Source organism: Balaenoptera ricei, chromosome 4 (genome assembly GCF_028023285.1).
Source record: "Balaenoptera ricei isolate mBalRic1 chromosome 4, mBalRic1.hap2, whole genome shotgun sequence".
Lineage (NCBI taxonomy): Eukaryota > Metazoa > Chordata > Mammalia > Artiodactyla > Balaenopteridae > Balaenoptera > Balaenoptera ricei.
Window position 1 is genome coordinate 132,239,143 of NC_082642.1, and position 21,160 is coordinate 132,260,302.

Below are 21,160 nucleotides of genomic sequence, written 5' to 3' on the forward strand. Positions count from 1 at the left end.
TCGGGAGGTAAAAGGTAGATTTTTAAATCTTACTAGTTTAAATAAATTCCACTCTATCTCACATAAAGATTAGCTGTGTATATGGTATCAATATTTAGGGGTAAAGAACATAGTTGCTCTGTGTTTACATCTGGCTTGACAGGTGTGTAAGGTTTCCCATCATTTTTTAAATTTATGAAGGCAAGTGTCACTTTATACTAGAAAGTTATTTTCTGCTGGTGACAAGGCTGAGAATTGCTGTAAATTGCCACCAAATGGATGACAGTGGCTTATGCATGTACATGTCATGTGCACAGCCACTAGACGGCAAAATTTAATTGTCAGTTCACGTTCCCCTTCATCTTCTCCCCAGAATTGCATCTAGATTCCAAGGACCACAGAGGGGTTTTCTGTATTGTTGAGATTTTGCAGTGGGTGGGAAGTAGCACCAAAGTTAACCATCAAAATAGACTTACTCTTATTGGGTCTTTAGTCATTAGTCCATGAAGATCACTGCTGTGTCCACTTTGTTCCAAGGACAACCATAAGACCTCTTCAGATCTGCCAGGTCTGTGGAACACATATTTCTGATATCAGGTCCACAGGCTCATGATGAAGCTCCCTTGTCATTCCACCTGCTGCACAAAGTGCACTAATTTGACTAAGCACCTCACTTTTTTCTTGAGAGCAATGTCCAGGATAGGGTCACAGAGAGGCTTCTCAGGCCAATCTGATTCCGCCACAGTGCAGACATTTCTCCTGCTCCTATAGGAGCTGGTACAGAGGAACTTTAGGATCTTGTTTTTAACCACTCTTCTTGGATTCTCCAAATCCATTTCCAACAGTCACCCCCCCAATACCAGTTTCAATCTGAAGTGAGGAGAGGTTCTCACCATCAATTTCTAAGCTATCTTAGAAATTGCTATCTGCGCTGCTTCTCCTCTGTCTTTCTCTACCCACAACCTAACCTAAGAGATCCTGTCTGTGCTGCTTCTCCTCTGTCTTTTCTCTTCCCTACCCACAGCCTAACCTAGGGGATCAAGGGGAAGACAACTTCTCTACATCTGTGATCCCAAAATGTTTGGGTCCTGACCTAGGCTTTAAAACCCAAGAGCCTGACAAAAAGTTGACTGGTTTGTTTTCTTGCCCTAGGCAGTGTCATCCATATTCAAATAAAAAACATATAAATTTATAATTATACCACATCACCCGACAACTCGTCTTTGTAGTTTATTCTGTCTCTTATTTTATGATTTTTTTTTTAAATACATAGTTAAACAAATTTTAAAAGGGTATAAATAGTGACATAATTTAGTTTCCTCTCAATGAACGGATGTTTTATCTGGAGTCCTAGAGCAATACCCAGACTCTTTCAAGAGTGCTTAGTTGTTATCAAATTCTTTTTAATTAATTAATTAATTAATTTTTTAATCTATTTTGTTTTTGGCTTGTGTTGGGTCTTTACTGCTACACACTGGGTTTCTCTAGTTGTGGCGAGCGGGGGCTACTCTTCATTGCGGTGTGCAGGCTTCTCATTGCGGTGACTTCTCTTGTTGTGGAGCACAGGATCTAGGCACACAGGCTTCAGTAGTTGTGGTGCGCAGGCCGTAGAGAGCATGGGCTTCAGTAGTTGCAGCGCGTGGGCTCAGTAGTTGTGGCACACGGGCTTAGTTGCTCCACAGCATATGGGATCTTCCCGGACCAGGGCTCGAACCTGTGTCCCCTGCATTGGCAGGCAGATTCCTAACCACTGTGCCACCAGGAAAGCCCCTGGTATTAAATTCTAAAGACCATCTACAATGTCCACTTGCAATCCAAAAAAAGGCAAATTAAGGGGAAGAATAGTTCTTTACTAATTAAAAAAGAAATTTTCATATATGTATACATAAAGCTGATTCACTTTGCTGTACAGTACAAACTAATACAACACTGTAAAACAACTATACTCCAATAAAAATTAATTAGAAAAACAAAAGAAACTTTCAAAACTCACAAACCAGTGAGTATAGTTGAACAATTAAAGATCTATCAGGAAAGAAAAAACAATTCTTTCCTGCCCCTTTACACTTTAATTCCGTATGTAAGCCAGGCTTATTTCACAGTTTGTATTAACCCCAGGAACTGTGCTGACTCGTGAGTGTTATCTTGGAAATTTGTGAGGCAAATCTAGTTACTGGGAACCAAGCTGGGTAAAGAGGGAAAGGCCTAGCTCTGACATAAAGTCCACACAAGGAGTGGGTCACATGCTATTAGACAGACACCCCCAGCCCCCTTCAGGGTTTGGTAAAGAAGGTCCTCGCTACTGGGAGATAATACAGATTAAACTATTTCAATTACGTTCAAGGTAAATGGATTGGCAATGGTGTCTAAGATGAAAGAGTATATAACCCACAAAAGGACATTTAGAATAGTCAGTACTTGAAATTCAGAAAGAGATTAGGCCTTTAGGTTGAGTGAAACTTGCAAGAAAAGCGGAGATCCAGTTTTAGAATAAAATTAGGCCCTAGGAAGGTTTATAATTGAAAAATTTAGAACAGGCCAAAGCAGAAGGCTGTCTGCTGGGGCTTTCAGGCAGTGAGAATGACTGGACTACTAAGCCAGTTACCAAAACAGGAGCTCAGGAATATGGATTCTTAGGGGCCAGAAACTTACTTGCCAGATTATTGAGGTAATTATGAGGTAGACAGTGGTAGAGAGAAAGAACATGAGTCTGGAAATAAATGGGGTAACCTAAGATCTTAATTGGAAAACTCCATAACTGTCAGAGGTGATGCAGAAATAAAACTTTAAATGTGAGCTCTTTTAGTCCCCAGAATTGATTCTAGAGACAAGGAGAGGGATATAGGCTACAGATAAGTGTGTGTTAGTGGCAGGGGATGAGATTGTGGATAGGAGAGGGGTATTGGGTTGGCCAGAAAGTTCGTTTGGTTAACGAATATGTTGTTCAATAAAGTTCTTGGTGAAAATGAAAAATGTGTCTTTTATTTTTACTTCACACCAAATGAGCTTTTTGGCGAACCCAATGTTAAGGCTGAAAACCGGATGCAGTCTTTAAACTACATAGGGGCATTTGGCCTTTGCTGCTCCCTGCCAGCAGCTGCCAGTAGTTCTCAATCATAATCACCTGGAGGCTTGTGAAACCACAGTTGGCTGGGAGAGTTTTCAATTCCGTAAGAAACCCAAATTGGAGCAAGAGGGGGTAAGGTGGACATTTATAACACTGTGGGCTGCTCCTGGAAAGAACATTGACTTTGAGAGAGGTAACTATTCAGCTTAGGACAGGGGCAGACAGACAGGGAGAGATGCTGACGCAGATGATCTGAGCCATACACCAAGACATCTTACAATTTACTCTTTATCAATATATCCACATGGCATTGTGTCTTTAGACGCTTTAAGAGGCTAAAAATTAGAAACATACATCCAATGACATTCATTTGCCCTTGGGTAATATATCAGTCTGGATGCTTCCAGCTTGCCCTTGCTGGGTTAGAATTTTGGATAGCTCAGAGGAGAATTTCACCTTTGATCACATGAAATTTTAATGCATTCAACTCAGCCACTGACCTACTGTTGACATTTAAAAGATACAACCTATATAAACCCATCTTTCTACATGAGACAATTCAGCTCTTGTTTTCCTTGGATTTTAAATATTTTTCATAGTAGTAATGCAAAACAACATGCATAACGCAAAAAGCTGCTTGAATGCTTTGTATTGTTTTATCATTATTTAGTTATGTGGATTAAAGTAACCTTAAAATTTCAAGGATTGGCTATAGTTTGAGGAACAATTCATGTTAAAATGCTGCCCTCTTGTGACAATCTGTTGTGTGTTTTACGGGTAAAACGACCTTATACCCTTTAGAATCCAACTCATAATAGTATTAAAAAGAAATAAAACCTGAACGTATTTTGAGATATTTTAATAATATTTTGCGTATATGGAAATTTTGGATAATGGATAGTTCTGATTAGATAGATGTTCCAGGGAGATGAAGGTTTAAACTTCTCTCGTTATTTAATTTACTTAATGGATATATTTCTAACATTTATAAACCACTTTTCTGTTTCTTTTAAAAAAATTAGTTAAATTTCACTATAGATCAAGGTGTCAGTGGCACATATCATAGAACTTAACAGCTTAAGTTGTCATCTATGTTACTGTAACTATGAATATCACCTCCAGATTGAAGAATCAGTTAATCAGTAAACATCGGTAATGGAATGATGACTAGTACATATCTTCTGGCTTTCAAATGCTCTTGGTCTAATGTAGGAGAGAGAGGATATAAATAAACAATTGCAAAGAAAGACTGTAATGTTTTGTGATGTCAATTTTGGGGGTTCTTTTTTATTTCCAGTATTTTCTGAGGTCTTCTTCCCCAGTTCTAGGAGCAAAGCTATTCTGGTCTCACTGATTTAGAGAAATAGCAAAGAAGAAGGAAGAATTTCATGGAAAGGAATAAAAACCTGCAATTCTTTCTGTCTTTTGACTTCTAGAAGCCTGAGCCTTAGGGACAATTTAGAAGCATCATGGAACTGGTGGAGAGAAGTATTTTGCTGAGTGAGAAAGACTTGTATACATGTGAAAGGAGAAAGCTTGTCCCCAGATTAGGAAAAAATCCACTGTCCATACCTCTACACTCTCTTCCCATGGTTGAGATGAAGGGAAAGGAGGGGCCCCTTGATGAACAGTAGAGATCTAGGAGCAGTTCTCTAGAAATATCCCAGGAGATGTAAAGGTCCCAGAAAAAAACCAGCAACAAGGGTGTCTAGGCGGAAGGGACCAAGGGGAGACTCATGGAGGATTTTTGCACTCCAAGTACGATAAAGCAGCAGAAGTGAGCTTGTTGTCCTAAATGTGTCATGCAGGAATGGACGAAGAAGAGGACAGCAGCAGACTGTGTGGACAGATGGCCAAACACTAAATGCCTAACCACCTCCATCCCCCATGCTCTGGCTCTGCTCACCAAGGCTATGCTCTGCCACCCCGATGCCATCTTCAGGACTACGGCATCATTCTTCTAGCTCCTGGGAGTGTTGACAGCTGACTCCTTGCAATAATGCCCCCAGATGAATAAAATGATCTCATCCAAGTTCACAGCCCCTTTTCAGGGACAGTCCATATCCAAAGACTGGTCCTGTGGACATAAAAGGCGTGGCTTCTTTACCCTGATTTAGAAGAATTTTTAGACCCCTCAGAGTCAAAAGAGGAGTAAAATAATTTTATCAAAGACTTAATAATCAATCCTAATACTGTAACATCAAAATTACAATTAAACATGGCACTACGTGATTACTTAAAATGAATAGTTTAACTCCAGGTACAAGATACCTGGGATATACAAGAAATTGGTAATAGTTTTGTCTCTAGAGCAGGGAACTCTGGATCTATGTCCTTTTAGTGCATTTTTATTCTGTATCATATTGAGAGAGAAACCCTTAAACAAGCAATAGGAAATTCCCTGTAACACTATATACAGATTCCAAAAGTTCTGTAACTCAGACAACTTAGACAGGAAAACTATGGCCTACAAAACCCTGTAAGATAACTTTAAAGAGGGCTTAATTGATTAAAAAAAAGATATTTATGTAAAAAAATACATGTTAAGAGTTTGGGTAAATTGTTTCATGAAAAGTGAGAATTTCTATATCAGCATATCATCTTACATAATATGTATAATTAATAAATTTTATAGGTAGATGTTTGACTTTTATCCACAGCATAACTTCTATATTCAATTTATACATTCAAGTTTGCTCACATGAAAAACTGGATCTTCTCAATGGGAAAATTTGGGAGATCTCTAATACCCTCCCTTTCCCCACCCAGGGACATAAGTAGATACATATAGTTATTAGTCAGTGATTTTTTTCCTAGGAAGAAAGAGAAAATAAAAATAACATTTAAGAGACTTATCATGATCTCTTAAAAAAAAAACTGAGCAAACAAAAAATACCCTTATTCTGCCTTATTCTGGAGAAGGAATTGCCGAGATGTGATGCAATTTGGGCCTAGAGAGTATTGATCTAACTCATTTGGGACCTCTATGTTTGGCAGGCATGGATTTTCAAACCATCACTACTAGTAGTACTTCAAATAGCAGGTCCCATTCAGATTTTATCTCTATTATGTAGATCAACTAAATCTGCCATGTTCTTCAAGTCCCTGCTATTGCCAGAAAGAAAGACTGTAAATGGTCTTTCAAAATAAAATCCATACAGTTTTCAGGTGGATGGTATACAGCAATCCTTAATTGTTTCTCTTATGTTTTTACTCACTCCATTTGAGGACATTTAACAGAACTCCCACTGGGTTTTCCCTTTGGAACTCAAAAGGGGTCGCAGCATGTATTAGAGAAGGGATGAAGAAAATTATGTCACGTTAGAGGGCCACATCTACACAACACATGAACTTTTCCTTTGCTCTTTCCAGGCTGTTGTGACAAAACTCCAATGTATCTCTGTGCTGAATCCCTCCATCTTTTATTTCCCTTGCTTACCTAACATCTCCTTTTATTATTCCTACCTCGGTATGTTCAGGGCTCCAGCAGAGGGGTTGGTAATGTCCTCTGCAATAAGGCATATGAGAGATATGTCTTTTTAATAACACAAATATGCTCATGCCCTATTGTTACCTGATAATCTTAAATAATTCCTGACTAGAATAACTCCTTTTCTATGACATACAAAACTTCATATAAGCTGACCCAGCTGTATAACATCTGTTCTCCCTTCTTGCCTCATACTCTACAACTGTACCAAGCTACATTCTCCTCTATAGGTCTCTCTTTGCATGAGCTAATCCCTGAACATCCATCAGGAACCAGCTTAATCATCTCTATCATCAGTCAAGCCTTCCCTAACCTCCACTGCAGCTGATACTCAGCATCTGCTCCACACCAGCCCTCGGAGTAATCATTATTTCCACAATAATCACAGGGTATGACAACGTATGTTTAACCAGGTCGCTTTTCTAATAGAATATAACTTCCTTGAGTCTAGGAATTCAAATTTCTCCCTTTTTATATTCCAAATACCTAGCATACTTGAGGAAGCCTCGTTGTTAAGTACACAGTAACCTCACTCCTTTCAAGGAGATGCGTGAGGAACTCTTGAATGTTTACAAATATTTTAAAGCTGCAAAAGTAAGTCTTCAGAGATACACTCTAAAAAATGTTTCAGGAGATAGCTAGCACAAAATTGAAGGAGATGAACAAAGTTGGAGGACTGACATTATCCAACTGTAAGACTTACTCTAAAGCTACAGTAATCAAGATGGTGCAGCAAAAGGATAGCCAACTAGATTGATGGAACGGAACAGACAGCCCAGAAACAGACCCACATAAATACAGGATAAAGGAGCAGAGGCAGTACAGGGAGCAAAGGTCACTTTTTCAACAACAGTGCTGGAACAATCGGACATCAATATACGAAAGAATGAATTTAGACAAAGACCCTACCCTTCACAAAAATTAACTCAAAATGGATCATGGACCTAAATGTAAAATGCAAAGCTATTAAACTCCTAGAAGATAACATAGAAGAAAACCTAGATGACCTTTATAATGGCCATTGCTTCTTAGATAAGACAACTCCAAAAGTATGATCCATGAAAACAGTAATTGATACGGTGGACTTCATTAAAATTAAAAACTCTGCTCTTCAACAGACAATGCCAAGAGAATGAGAAAATAAACCACAGACTGGGAGAAACACATCTGATAAAGGACTTATACAAAATATACAAAGAACTCTTAAAACTCGACAATAAGAAAATAAACAACCCTATTGAAAAATGGGAAAAAAACCCAAACCTTAACAGACACCTCACCAAAGAAGATATAAGGATGACGAATAAGCATGTTAAAAAATGCTCAACCTCATATGTCATCAGGGAAATGTAAATCAAAACGAAAGTTAGATCCTACTGTACATCTATTAGAATGGCCCACATCCAGGACACTGATAGCACCAAATGCTGGTGAGGATGTGTAGCCACAGGAACTCTCATTCGTTGCTGGTAGCAACGCAAATTGGTACAGCACTTTGGAAGACAGTCTGATGGTTTCTTATAAAGCTAAACACACTCTTACCATATGATCTGACAATTCTGCTCCTTGATATTTACTCAAAGGAACTGAAAACTTATGTCTACACAAAAACCTACACGTGGATGTTTACAACAGTTTTATTCATAATCGCCAAAACTTGGAAGCAACCAAGATGTCCTTCAGTAGGTGAATGGATAAATAAACTGTGATCTACCCAGATAATGGAATATTTTTTCAGCACTGAAAAGAAATGAGTTACCAAGCTATGAAAACACATGGAGGAAACTTAAATGCATATTACTAAGTGAAAAAGCCAATCTGAAAAGGCTACATACTGTATGATTCCAACTATATGGCATTCTGTAAAAGTACAACTATGGAGTTTATCCAAACCCATAGAATATACAACGCTAAGAATGAACCATAATGTAAGCTACAGGCTTTGGGTGACTATGATGTGTCAGTGTAGATTCATCACCTACAGTGTAGATTCAGCACATGTTCCACTCCGTGGGGAATGTTGGTAATGTGGGCGGCTCTGTTAGTATGTGAGCAGGGGGCATATGGGAAATCTCTGTACCTTCCTCTCAACTTTGCTGTGAAGCTTAAACTGCTCTTTTAAAAAGTCTTAATAAAATAAAATTTTCAAGCAATATTCAAATTGAGACCCTTTGGCTCACAAGCAAGCCAAATGGGCAGCTTCCAATGACGTCAGAGCACAGTCTTACCCTGACATATATTGCCCATGCATCACGGCTGCTCTGTAACTCCTGAAGTAGCTGACACCAATGACCAGTGTCCTGCTTCTGGTCTCTACCATACATAACGATAACAGTTATAACAATTACTATATCTCTGTGAATTCTGTCATCATGTTCTAGACATTATAATTATTTAATCCGCACACCAACCCTGTGAAGAAAGTATAATTAATACCACCACTTCTCAGCTAAGGAAATGGAGACACAGGTGCTTAAGTAGTCAGGTGAAAAGCACCCAGATGGGAAGTGGCAGATCCAAGATTTGAACTCAGGAAGACTATCGCCCAGGCTTGGATTTGAAACCACTCTCCAGCACCACATCCTCCAGCAGAGTCAGAACCCCAGACACTCTGATTCTGTGAAATGCATTCAGAAATGCTTAAGACATGAAGTCCTGAGGGATGACCAATTTCCTTCTGTAGCTTATTTTGCAAGATGAGATTTCAGGGAGAAAATATAGTGACAGTGATAGAGACATTGTATTGTTTTCCCCTATACATGTGTTCCTCACAGTGTTTTATGCCTAAACACGTAGTTTGCATGTTCATTCCACACTTAAAAATAGATGCACTCAATCTGATAAAACCCAGAGGAAGTGGGCAGAGTATATTTACAATCTTGATAAAATGTTTCAAAAATAACCCCATTCCCAGGCTCTTTTGGATCAGATGCAGAGCCACCCATGGACTGGATTCCTTAGCTTTAGCTTGGTAGCCTTGAATGTGGGTGTTCCATGTTGAGTTTAACTTTGATTGCTCCTAAACCATAGCAGTTGGTACATACAGGACTCTACAGAGTTCTCGCTGATTTAGGTGTTCTGATATTCTGGCAGTTCTCACCATGAAGGGATGGTGCTTCATGGGCATTTCTGTTGAGATTCTCTCTTTTTTAAATCAGAAACCAATTCCTCTTGCCCCACCTACATTTGAAAATTTACCATTGAATTCATTTATTCTAATCTCTTTTTCTTTTTTGTCTATCAATTTTACAGCAGAAAATAATCGCTACACTATTACAACTAGAAATGATGACTGGCGTTATTTGTACGTCACCTCACAATATATTGCTTTTTTTCTTAATACCGTAAAGTTAATATCTCATAGTTATTACACTATTTAGAGTGGTACTAAATAAAATCAAATTCATATTAATCTTCTAGACTCAAATTAATTTTTAATACCATTTCAGAATATGACAGCACATTAAAGGCATAGTGTTATGTATTTTAAAAACTTGTTTTTCTTTTTTAAAAAAACAGGATTTTGTAGGCGGTGGTGGGAGGAATGTAGATACAATTTTTGGGTCTCTTTCGTTTCTGCCCAGTTTGCAAGCACTGACCTCCTAGTTCTTGACTGTCTTTGAGGATGTCTATAAAGAAAACCGCCTTAGAATGTAAACCAGTGTCTCCTTCCGGAGCAAAGGAAAGGTTTGTTTACTCTACCGTATAATACAGTTAATGTCTCCCTCTGGGGAAAAGTTCTGCAAGGGAAGTGCACCAGCGTCCCTGAGCTTGGGTTGCTCTCCTGCAGTGCAGTGCTCACACATCACTTGGCCCACTTTGTGTTGCCCTGTGAGAGCTGGAGCTGTCAGAGTTGGATGCTCTGCCTATGCTATTGCGAGGTTATTTTTTTCTCTGAGTCAGAAATCATATATCTTCAGCCAGCATCCATAAAACTATAGCAGAGAAATTTGTTAGCTTGCAAGTAAGGAAATGTCTCAGGAATTTCTAAGTTACTGACAAATATGATCTAAAAAATCTTTCAATGTACCCTTTTATACAGAGATACATGTTTGGAGTCAATCAGTGAAGTGGGGAGAGAGAAAGAAATTAAGAAAAATGCTCAGAGGAATAAGATTTTATGATTTTAAATTTTACTTTTACTTAGTTTTCCATTTTTCTATAATTGATAGGTTTATAAACATAAAAATCAATGTTTTATAAAAAATAATAAACTAGGTATACTATACTCTATTGCAAATGTGAAGTAGATCTCTTTTATAATTGTATTTTCAATGTTTTGTAGCTAATAATATAGGGAAGTTATTAATTTCTGTGTATTCTTTTCTATCCTACCACTCTACTACATTCTTATTTGTTATGAGGGTAGTTTACTCTATTGTGTTTTGTTTGTAGACAGCATTATCATCTAATAACTTTGGAAAGGAGAACTCACAACATTGTTTGCAGATGGTGGTAATATATTTTATTGTAATATGTTATACTAAAGTATCTTATATAACATTCTTCTATAAGATACATATTATATTTTGTTTGTTGTCTAACAATTATATATATAAAATACACAGTTTTTCTTGCTGTCATCCATGCTCTACCTATTTCAAGTTTCAGAAAGTATATTGCTTAACTTTTGCTGTATAACAAACTGTCCCAAAACAGTGTCTTAAAACAACCACCGCTTTATTTAGAGTTCATGACTTCGTGGGTTGGTTGTGTGTTTCTTCAGGTCTGGGCCAGCTCTGCCAGTCTCTGTGTCTGTGGTCAGTCCTTTCGATGGCAGTTGTTGGCTGGGGTGTTTCAGTTCTCCTCCATTTGGTGTCTCATCCTTCCAGGAGACGAGCTTGGGCATTTCCACTGAGGTCTCTGGGATCCAATGGTATCAGGTACTTTTCAGGACTCAGCTTGCGTCACATTTCGTTATTGTACCCGTGTCCAAATTAAGACATATGTTCAAGCCTACAGTGAGGGTTTGAGGGGCTTATCTACAGGAATGGTTACAGAGAGATTTGAACAAGTTGCGGGCCATTACTGAAGAAAAAAATTTACCACAGGTGGCAAACCATCATTGCCTGTCTATATTTGTTTCTAACAGCATAATTTTCCTGGATTTGTGGGCTCCTGATGACTGGAAAGTGAAATAATGGAGGAGAGTGTGAAAATTTTCTTGCTCTCAGAAAGTAATTACTTCCCAGTAGATAAACGACCATATACCTCTAGTAGGAAGGTGAAATGGAATCACAGAGCAGTGGGTCAACCTCTTCCTCCTTATTCTCAGCTAAACTATCTGCCTCAATGTCCTATTTGGCTTTGATTATTATAATTTCCTCCTGAAGTTTGGAAGATTGTGAACAGTTTTCCTAGATTGCAGAGATTTTCAAACCTAGATTCTGTGTTTTTCCTTGACTCGTTCAATGGGCAGGGAGATAAGGGTGAATCCAGCACTGTTGGTTGCCAGCACCCTAACACTGGGGTGTCTTTCAAATAATTTTTATTTACCATATGTGAAAGACTGTGCCTATATTCAAATCTATAAATATTGATCAAGTGTTTTTTGGTACAGGCGTGGGAAAATAAGGTTGAAATAAGATAGTCCCTATGTTCAGTAACTCATTGTTTAACAGAAACCGTATCTTGGCATTTAGAAGGAAAGTTTCTTGTGGGAAGTGACCCAGGTCACATGGTTCTGAGAATACATTTACTTTAATCATTAAAATAATATGTACTCTTAATAAATTCTGAGTCTCTTTGTCACTCTCTCTCTTTCTCATCCCATATCCCCCACTTAAAGAGTATTCTGCTAGGAGTAAAGCCACTTTCTAGTTCTTCACTCTTCATTCATTTTGACAACACTTATCTTGAAAAAGCTTTTTCCATAGACATTTTCCTAATTAAACATCTCTCCTACCAAGTGTTAAAGAGAAACACAACACTAATAAATATTAGAGAGTAAAAAATCCTTCGAAAATTTAGGACAGGTTCCACTGACAAAGTTCCAATGATTTCAGGATCTATGCCTGCAGTAGACTGTTTTTTTAACCTTCAAATTGTTTCTTTTCCCAGAGAGTTATTAAGGAAAAACCTAAAATTTATAATTCATCTGTGTTTAGAATGTTAATATTTTAATACTTTAACAATATATGTAAAAGAACTTTTAAATTTAATTCTAAATGCAAATTATTCTTAAATACTATAATTGTCTTGACTAACATCGACTAATATTAAAATCAAATCTGGTTTTACGACATTCTTAGAAAAGAATGTAAGACAAAGATAATCTTAAATTATCTTCGTGAGGGCTCTCTGATCTCTAACCAGAACCACTTGAAACATTTTGTTCTTCTAAGTAGCCAGCAATCATTGGTGTCTGCCCACTCTTACCCAGCTAAGCCAAAAAGAAACTTACTGCTTCATTTATTTGATTTTTGCATTTATCATTCAACAGATGTTTATGGAGCTCCTGAAACAAACCAGGCATTCATCTAGACCCTGAAAATACAGAAATGTTTATATAACACAAAATTCCTTACTCTCAGGAAGATCCCATTCTAGTGATGGATATGAACAAGTAAGCAAAGAGTTATAATACCCTATGCCGTAACAGAGACATGAAATAGCATCTTTGGGAAACAGAGGAGGAGGCAAAAGCAAAGGAAGGAGTGAGTTTGGGAGAGATAACAAGTTAACCATGGAAAAGGCCAAGAAAGGGCCCAAGTGTGAAGGAAGGTGCGAGGGTAAACCTGAGTTAAGAGCTGGAAGGTGCTGATGGGGATCAATAGGAAATCTGGAAGAGTTTTCAAAGGGTCCTAGTGAATCTGGGTGAATGATCTGTTGCTTTGAATCTTCAAACACTTTCTGCAATATTATGTTCCATTTAAAGCACTTTAATCATGACTGCTAGCCTACATGCAAACATTCTTCCATGTCCCTGGGAGATATATAATCCTACCCCCAGCCAAGAGCCTCACATTCCAGAAACTCAAGCCATGGTACAGAAATCCAAATTCAACTCATCAACACCATCTGCATAACCAGCTGTTCACCTCCCATATATCCTTCTTTTTTCATGTGCCACATGTTCATAGGAAAAAAGAAATTATGAATGAAAATGCTATCTGTGCACTGAAGTCCTACATTTCATAACTCCAATGTCATCCCCTAATGTCCTCTGACAATTCTGTTTATGCCACTTGGAGAGGCAGGTTATATATTATCTTGGGGAAGGATTCAGGTATTTGGTAACTTTTAGCAGCGTCTTCATCCTAAGATCCTGAAAGCACAGACCAGAAAACCAGCACATGTGTCTGATGACTTATGGGATGTTCCCATGCAGCAAGCTTCATGGCTGTTGGCAGGCACTCACTGGCCACGTCACAGTTTCTCAGGGCCAGGCTTCCTCCTTTGTCCTGTGCTTTTTATCTGGAGGATTTGACTTCCTCTTCACCCATTCACAAACATTTACAGGATGCCTAATAAATACCCAGTAGGTAACTATCAAAACACAACAAATATATCTTTCAAGTATTGAAAGTAATAGTCTGAAGGATTTTTTTTTTTCTATTTCTCCCCTTAGTCACTGAAGGTGATAAAATAACATACCTGATAGGGCATTTGTAAGGACTAAATGAAATATTGCAAATCAAAGACTTAAAACACAGATTGGCATATAGTAATTACTCATTATGTACTTGCTATTATTATTATTAGAAAAAACAGGATTAACGCATAGACCATAAATGTTATGACTGGTGACAACACTTTTATGATTACAGCTGATTGTAAGCTTACATAATTGTGCCTTGTCAATAATGGGCACACACACACAATTAAACAATTATCCAGTAAATTAGATTGGTATTGCAACTTATCTGAATGATGTAATCTTTTAAAATTGTAGTTTGTTAAAACAAACAAAATCTAGTTGCCCTTTGATTATGTCCACTTATCATTTCAGTCAACTATTGTGTGTAACAAAGTATGATTTGTTGCTTTGTTGGTGATTTATTTTTTTAATAAGATGTTTATTATTCAGTGGAAACACAAAGAGGGCACATCAGTAAAATATGGAACATGTTATTTAGGTAAATCCTCAAATTAACTTAAAAATACACTATATGTTGTTGAGAGGACTTTGAACGACAATGTTGAGTTCGAGTCTATGACCCATGCCAAGTAGGCATCCTGAAGGATAAAGAACTTAAACAATTCACCTCTCTGTAGCTTTCTGTATCTGATCCAGAGCAGTGTGTCTTCAAAGCAGCCTGGTGTAACGCATTTTGTGCGCAACGGCTATCTGTTCCTTCTGTTGTCCTAGATAATTGCTGTAAAAATACCTGTGCTTCATCACAGTCCTTCGAACAGTTAATTTTTTTCCTCTTACTACTATTTTTGATCTATGATTTCTACAAATTTGGAAAAAAACAAAAATGATTAAAAATATTGCTTGAAGACTTGTGGATCAGAGGAGTTTACTTCCCTCACCCTCAAGACAGGCTCCAAAGGTTTCTTTTCATTGTTCATCTTAAAAAGAGTAGAGGGAATTAGGACACTGGTGAAGATAATACAATATGAAAACCTATAAACATTTCATAAGTTTATATCTTCAACTTATCCGTGAAAGATTCCATCACTTATGACAAGGAAGTTTTCTTATGATGGTTGCGGGGCCCTAATTTAATATGCTGTGGGACAAGTCGGGTACTATTTCTCTGCTACCCAGAGGCCCTAAGCAGTCACAAATACTGGAGCAGGATTTCTGCCCCTAGGGACATATCTCTAATGCATTTTATTTAATTTTAAATGTCACAAACTGAGATTCAAAATTTCTGGGGATATCTGACAAACTACTTGAGGGGGATTGGAAAAGTGAAATTACATAAGCGTTCGTGGTTTTGTTTAAGAATGTGGGAAGTTTGTGAGCAAATGCCTAAGTGACAGAGAGGAGAGAGACGGTATCTATTGCTTGGAGTCAGAGGCCTGTAGAGTGAAGGGCTGAGGCAGAAACTGAAGGAGCTATTTTCAAGAAGGACTGACAGACAGTAGAGGTGCAGGCAGCACTGCTTAAATCCCTAAGCAAAATGTGAAGAGCCTTCTACTTGTTTCTGCCTGGAACACACATAAAATACATCAAGGGTCTTACGCATCAGTGTTTTCCAGGTAGGCACCAATAATGGTCCCAATTCACCTTCAAATGTCATTATACAGAGGTCATCATTGTGGAGCTAATGAGTGATAGAAGGTATTATGAGATGAACCTTTTCCCCTCAAAATTCATATGCTAAATCCCTAACTCCCAGTACCTCAGAATGTGAATATATTTAGAGACAGGGTCTTTAAAGAGGTGATTAAATTAAAATGAGTCCGTTAGAGGGGGCCATAATCGTATAAGGACACAACTACCCAATCCTGGGTAAATTAGTTAACATTTCTGTGCCTCTATTTCTTCATCAGTGGAGATAACAAGGCCAATCTCATAGGGCTTTTGTACGGATTAAATGAATTGATGTATATAAAGTATCAAACTATGCCAAGAATACAGTGATGTATGTAAGCGTTAGCTGTTATTATTTTTATTATTATTATCACTATGGGCAGACACTAGTCAAAGTGTTGAATCAATGTTCACAAAAATTCTTAGGTAACTGCAACATGGTGAGGTAAATTTTGTTACTCAAGATCACACCATTAGTAAATGGCAGACCCCAGATCTGACATTAAGGATTTCAGGCCCATAGGTTATTGTCCTCCACAGAAACAAAGCCTTTATTTACAAAGCATTACAAAATGCCAAATAGCTCACTAAACAGAAGGTGTATTTATGTTTACAAGATTTACATTAATCCAAGTGAATTCTCAAAATGATAAATTTACAGATTTTTTAAAAATTCATTTATTACTGCATTCTGAGTGGAGAATGATACTATTTAGACAGTGTTGAAGCAATAAGCTTCTCTCTTTTTCTAAAGACATATTATCTATTAATACTAAGTAATTAAGGGAAACATTCAATGAGAAACATTTGATTAAGGTAAACAGAAATAAATACTTTTAAAATATATTCAGAATGCTTTAGCATATGCATTTTAAAATATTCTATATTTTTGATTCTTAAAAATTTATTCAAGAAGTAGAAATATCTGAATTTCAGATTGAACAATGCATTCTGAAAGAAATACTAATTGCGTTGTTTCCATTTACAAGTTCTTTAATTCACAAACAAGTTGTTATATTTGATAGAAAAAGGCATTTTATATTTCATTTGGTGCGCATGTATTTGGACTGAGAAATATTTCCTCACTTTCTTTAAGTACAAAATTATAAGTGCATAGTGGTGGTCTGTGAAAGAGAAAAAGAGAGAGAAAAAATAACTATTAGTAAAACAGCAAATTTATTTTCTTCTCATAAATATTGTAATACCCTATGCCTGTAACTAACTAGTTCTCTAAATGCAGGGAGCTGAAATAAACCTCTGGGATCATTTCTACTCCATCTCATCTGTCTACATAGGGATGAATAGACACAGTATTTGTGAGAAAGAAAAAATTCTCTGTGCTTCAACATCTTCTCTCCTTGCTGCTTCACTGGAATACTTAACATTGAATGGGAAGTATTTTTGGATACTGAAATAGCTGAAAACTGAACTCAACTCTTAGTGGCTGGGCCACTTCTTCTACCGTGATAGCCACCATGGAAGAGTTGGGCTTAATTGCACAGAAAATTTTGCCAAATGTTTTAATCAATCCTCTGCCACCTGCTAAAATGGAAATAATAACATTTAAAGTATTCTATATCTTGGAGAAATTGTGTATTTAGTATTTGAAGGTTTCTGAGAAGTCACGTCACTGTGGTGAATCAGGCATCTTGTCTCGTAATTTATCTTCCTGTTAATGTCTTGAAAACTTCAAAAAAGCAATCAACTAGAATAAGCAAAGATTGGTCAAAATTCAGGAAAGGAGCTAAAGGAAAAAAATGGTGTAATAAATGGAAATTTCCTGTATCAGCCATACTAACTTAGTCTAGGAAAAGGGAGCAATTCAGCTGCACAGGTGCTGGTAGTTCGCCTTTATTTGACATATGCACTGCTCTAGTTCAAGAGATATATTGCTCTCTGTCTCCTTCTAGCTTGATTAAGACATCATTGAACATGTTTTAAAAATATCAACAGTATTGTTAGGTTAAATTCTTCCATTTTAAATCAATTTCCTATATCTGCTAATATTTGAAAAGTAATAAAATATGAACATATTCATCTTCAATTCTAAAAGCTGATATAGAATACTACAATATTTTCCACTTGAAATAATAAATGCATCTAGGAATTTTAATTTTAATAGTGTAGAAGTAAATATGAAATGACAGTACCTCAATGTGATAAGATTCTGATTCTTAGATATTAGCAAAAGTAGCTTTTTGTTAGATTGTCAGAGTTCAGAACATAATCGAAAAATCAGATATAATCCTTTCTCCATTATTAAGAAATAAGTGGAAGAATGACTTTACCACTTCCCCTAACAAATACATATATACTTATGTCAATTTCTAATCTAGCCTGCTACAGCCTTTATTCAATGAGTGAGCCTTCAATGTTCTGGATATCCCTGATCCACCTAATTTTTAAGTTGTCATCGTAGGACAAGGGTGCTATTAGACTTATTAGTAAATTACCTCAGTCATTAAGTAATTGTTCTATTCACATATTCATAATACAATATTATGGCAAGTGTGCTCTTATTTATTTTCTATAAAAAAATAAAAGCTTATAACCCTGTAACCATTGAAATATGTTCAATATAGTAAATGTATATTTTAATTAAATATTCCACATTTTACAAAGCCTCTGCAAGCATTAAAAAACAGTTTAGTCAGGTTCATTACGCCTACCAAAGTTAAATTTTACCAAAACATATGAGAAAAATTAATTTTCTTTGTTTTTACATTGTGAAAAGCCTATCTAGTTCTACTGCCAGGACTCTGATTTTGAGATCATTTATCCTATGTTTATTAATAGTTCCTTCTCCCCAAATCAAAATTTTTAAACTCTATAATTTAGAAAAAACTATGTGATGTATGTTGAACTATCATAGGAAGAAGACTATTCAGTGGATTTTTTAAATTTAAAAAAAGAGCACTGAATATTGCATTTCTAATGCTTTGTTTACCACAAATTAGCAGAAATGAGCACAGTACATTGATAAAGTATAAACTTTAATAAAAAATAATAGAAGAAATCCAAGGGTTAAAAAATCTCTCTAAAATTCAAATATAATTAGCTTTTAATTTTAATCCATATATATTCTACCAAATTATAGGGAATAGACATGCTTCTTTATTTGAAAAAGCTCCCTAGAGCTTTTGTACAACATATCACCACATCTATGCATCTAGTATTCTTTTTAAAACTTACTTAGGATCAGGTTCCCAGCACTAACAAAGGTGTCTGTTCCTACCTGCCAGATGATCAGGTAAAAAGAATAGAATGGTCTTGCCTCAGTAGTGGGGGTAATTAACCCTAAACTTAGCACTACTCCAGTCCTGCCTAAAACACCTTGAAGGCAGGACCTCAAAGAATAACCTGTTTAGAAGTAACTTAACAGCATCTTGAGAATAAACCTGAAGAATATTTATAAGAATACAAAAATATGGAGCACCTAACATGATAAAATACACAATGTCTGGTGTCTAATCAAGAATTACCAAGCATGCAAAGAAGCAGGAAAATGGAACCATATGAGGGTCAACCAATTGAAACCACCCGAGAACTAGCATAGATGTGAGAATCAGCAGACAAAGATATTCAAAGAGTTATTATAACTGTATTTCATATGTTCAAATAGCTAGGTAGAGACATAAGAGATATTAAGAGAGTCAAATCAAACTTCCATAGGTGAAAACTATAATATCTGAGTTGAAAAATACCCTGGATGGGATAAATATCAACTTAGACATTGCAGAAGAAAAGAATAGTGAACTTGAAGACACAGCAACAGAAACTATTCAAAATGAAATGTAGGGAGTAAATGAAATTTAAAACTTCACAGAGTATCAGTGAACTGTGGGACAACTTCAAGCAGCCTAATAAACTTGAAATGAGAGTCCCCAAAGGGAGAGAAGAGAGTAGGGGCATAGAAAAATATATTTCAAAAGAAGTTAAAAATTTAGATAAAATCTGATGAAATCCATAAACCCATGGATCCAATAAGGTCAACAAACACTAAACACAAGAGGTATGAAAAAAAATTCCAAAAAGCCACATCGAATCAAACTGCTTAAAATCAGTGATAAGGAGAAAATCTTAAAACCAGCCAGAGAAAAGAGGCTTATTTTCCTCATAGGAACAAAGGAAGGATAGTAATATATTTCTCATTAAGATCAATGCATGGTCTAAGACAGTACAGCAACATTCTTAACGAACTGAAAGTAAAACAACAACAACAACCGTCAAACTAGAATTCTATACCCAGAGAATTTATCTTTCAAAATAAAGACATCATAAAGACTTTTTCAGACACACAAAAGTTGAAAGAATTCACAACCATCAGATCCTACAAAAAAATCTTAAAGGAACTCCTTTTGTTATAAGGTAAATTATACCAGATGGAAATACGCATCTACATAAGGGTTAGAAGTGCACCAGAAATGGTAACGATATGGAAAAAATATGTAAGACTTTTCCTAATGATTTATGTATCTTTAATAGACATTATCTCTTTGAAGAAAAGTGATGCACTGTATTATAGAGATCTTAGCATATGTATAATTAAAATGTATGCCAACAACAGCACAAGAGAGAAATGGAAGTATACTACTGTAAGGCTCTCATGTTATATGTAAAGTAGTAAAATTCACTTGAAGGTACATTGTGATAAAATAAAGATTATAATATAAACCCCAAAGAAAGCACTAAAGTAATCAAACAGTTATAGATAATAAACCCACAAAGAAGATCAAATGTAATAATAAGACTCCTCAATTTACCAAAAGAAGGCAGACAATGAGAAATTGGGAACAAAGAACAGATGGGACAAACAGAAAACAAAATAGCAAGATGATAGATTTAAACCCAAATATATCTACAATTACATTAAATTTAAAGATGCAGATACCCTCAATTAAATGGCAGAGGTCATCAACATCATTTGTCATTTGAGACATGCAAATTAAAAACACAGTGAACTACCTCTACACAAGTATTAGAATAGCAAAAATAAAAAACAAACAACAAAAAAAAAACTGTTGAAGGTGCAGTTTTTGGTGTAAGAGAGCAGTAGAACTCTGGTAAGTGCCAGTGGGAATACAAAATGTACAGTCACCTTGGAAAACAGTCTGGCAGTTTCTTATAAAGTTAAACATACACTCACAATATGACCCCACAATCTCTCTTCTAGGTGTTTATCTAAGACAAATGAAAACTTATGTTCACATCAAAACCTGCAGGCAAATATTTATGTTGGCTTTGGTCATGGACAGATATCAAAAATTATGAACAAATTATATTTCCTCCAACTGGTGAATGGATAAAGGAACTGTGGTATAGCCATACAATAAAATACTATTCATCAATAACATTCCACTGATATAGGCAACAACATGGATGAATTTTAAATGTCTGAAGCTAAGTGAAAGAAGCC

The 21,160-nt window shown here is 36.3% G+C and overlaps 1 protein-coding gene across 2 annotated transcripts in view; it reads right to left on the reverse strand.

Annotated features, from left to right (window-relative positions):
• Positions 1-16,780: 16,780 nt before the first annotated feature.
• The window catches only part of LIPI (lipase I), a 69,772-nt gene continuing 65,392 nt past the window's right edge, over positions 16,781-21,160 (reverse strand). For both annotated transcript variants that reach the window (XM_059922223.1, XM_059922222.1), the window contains exon 10: positions 16,781-16,868. In XM_059922223.1, coding sequence (XP_059778206.1) covers positions 16,781-16,868 — 88 coding nt within the window. The remainder of the gene's footprint in view (positions 16,869-21,160) is intronic.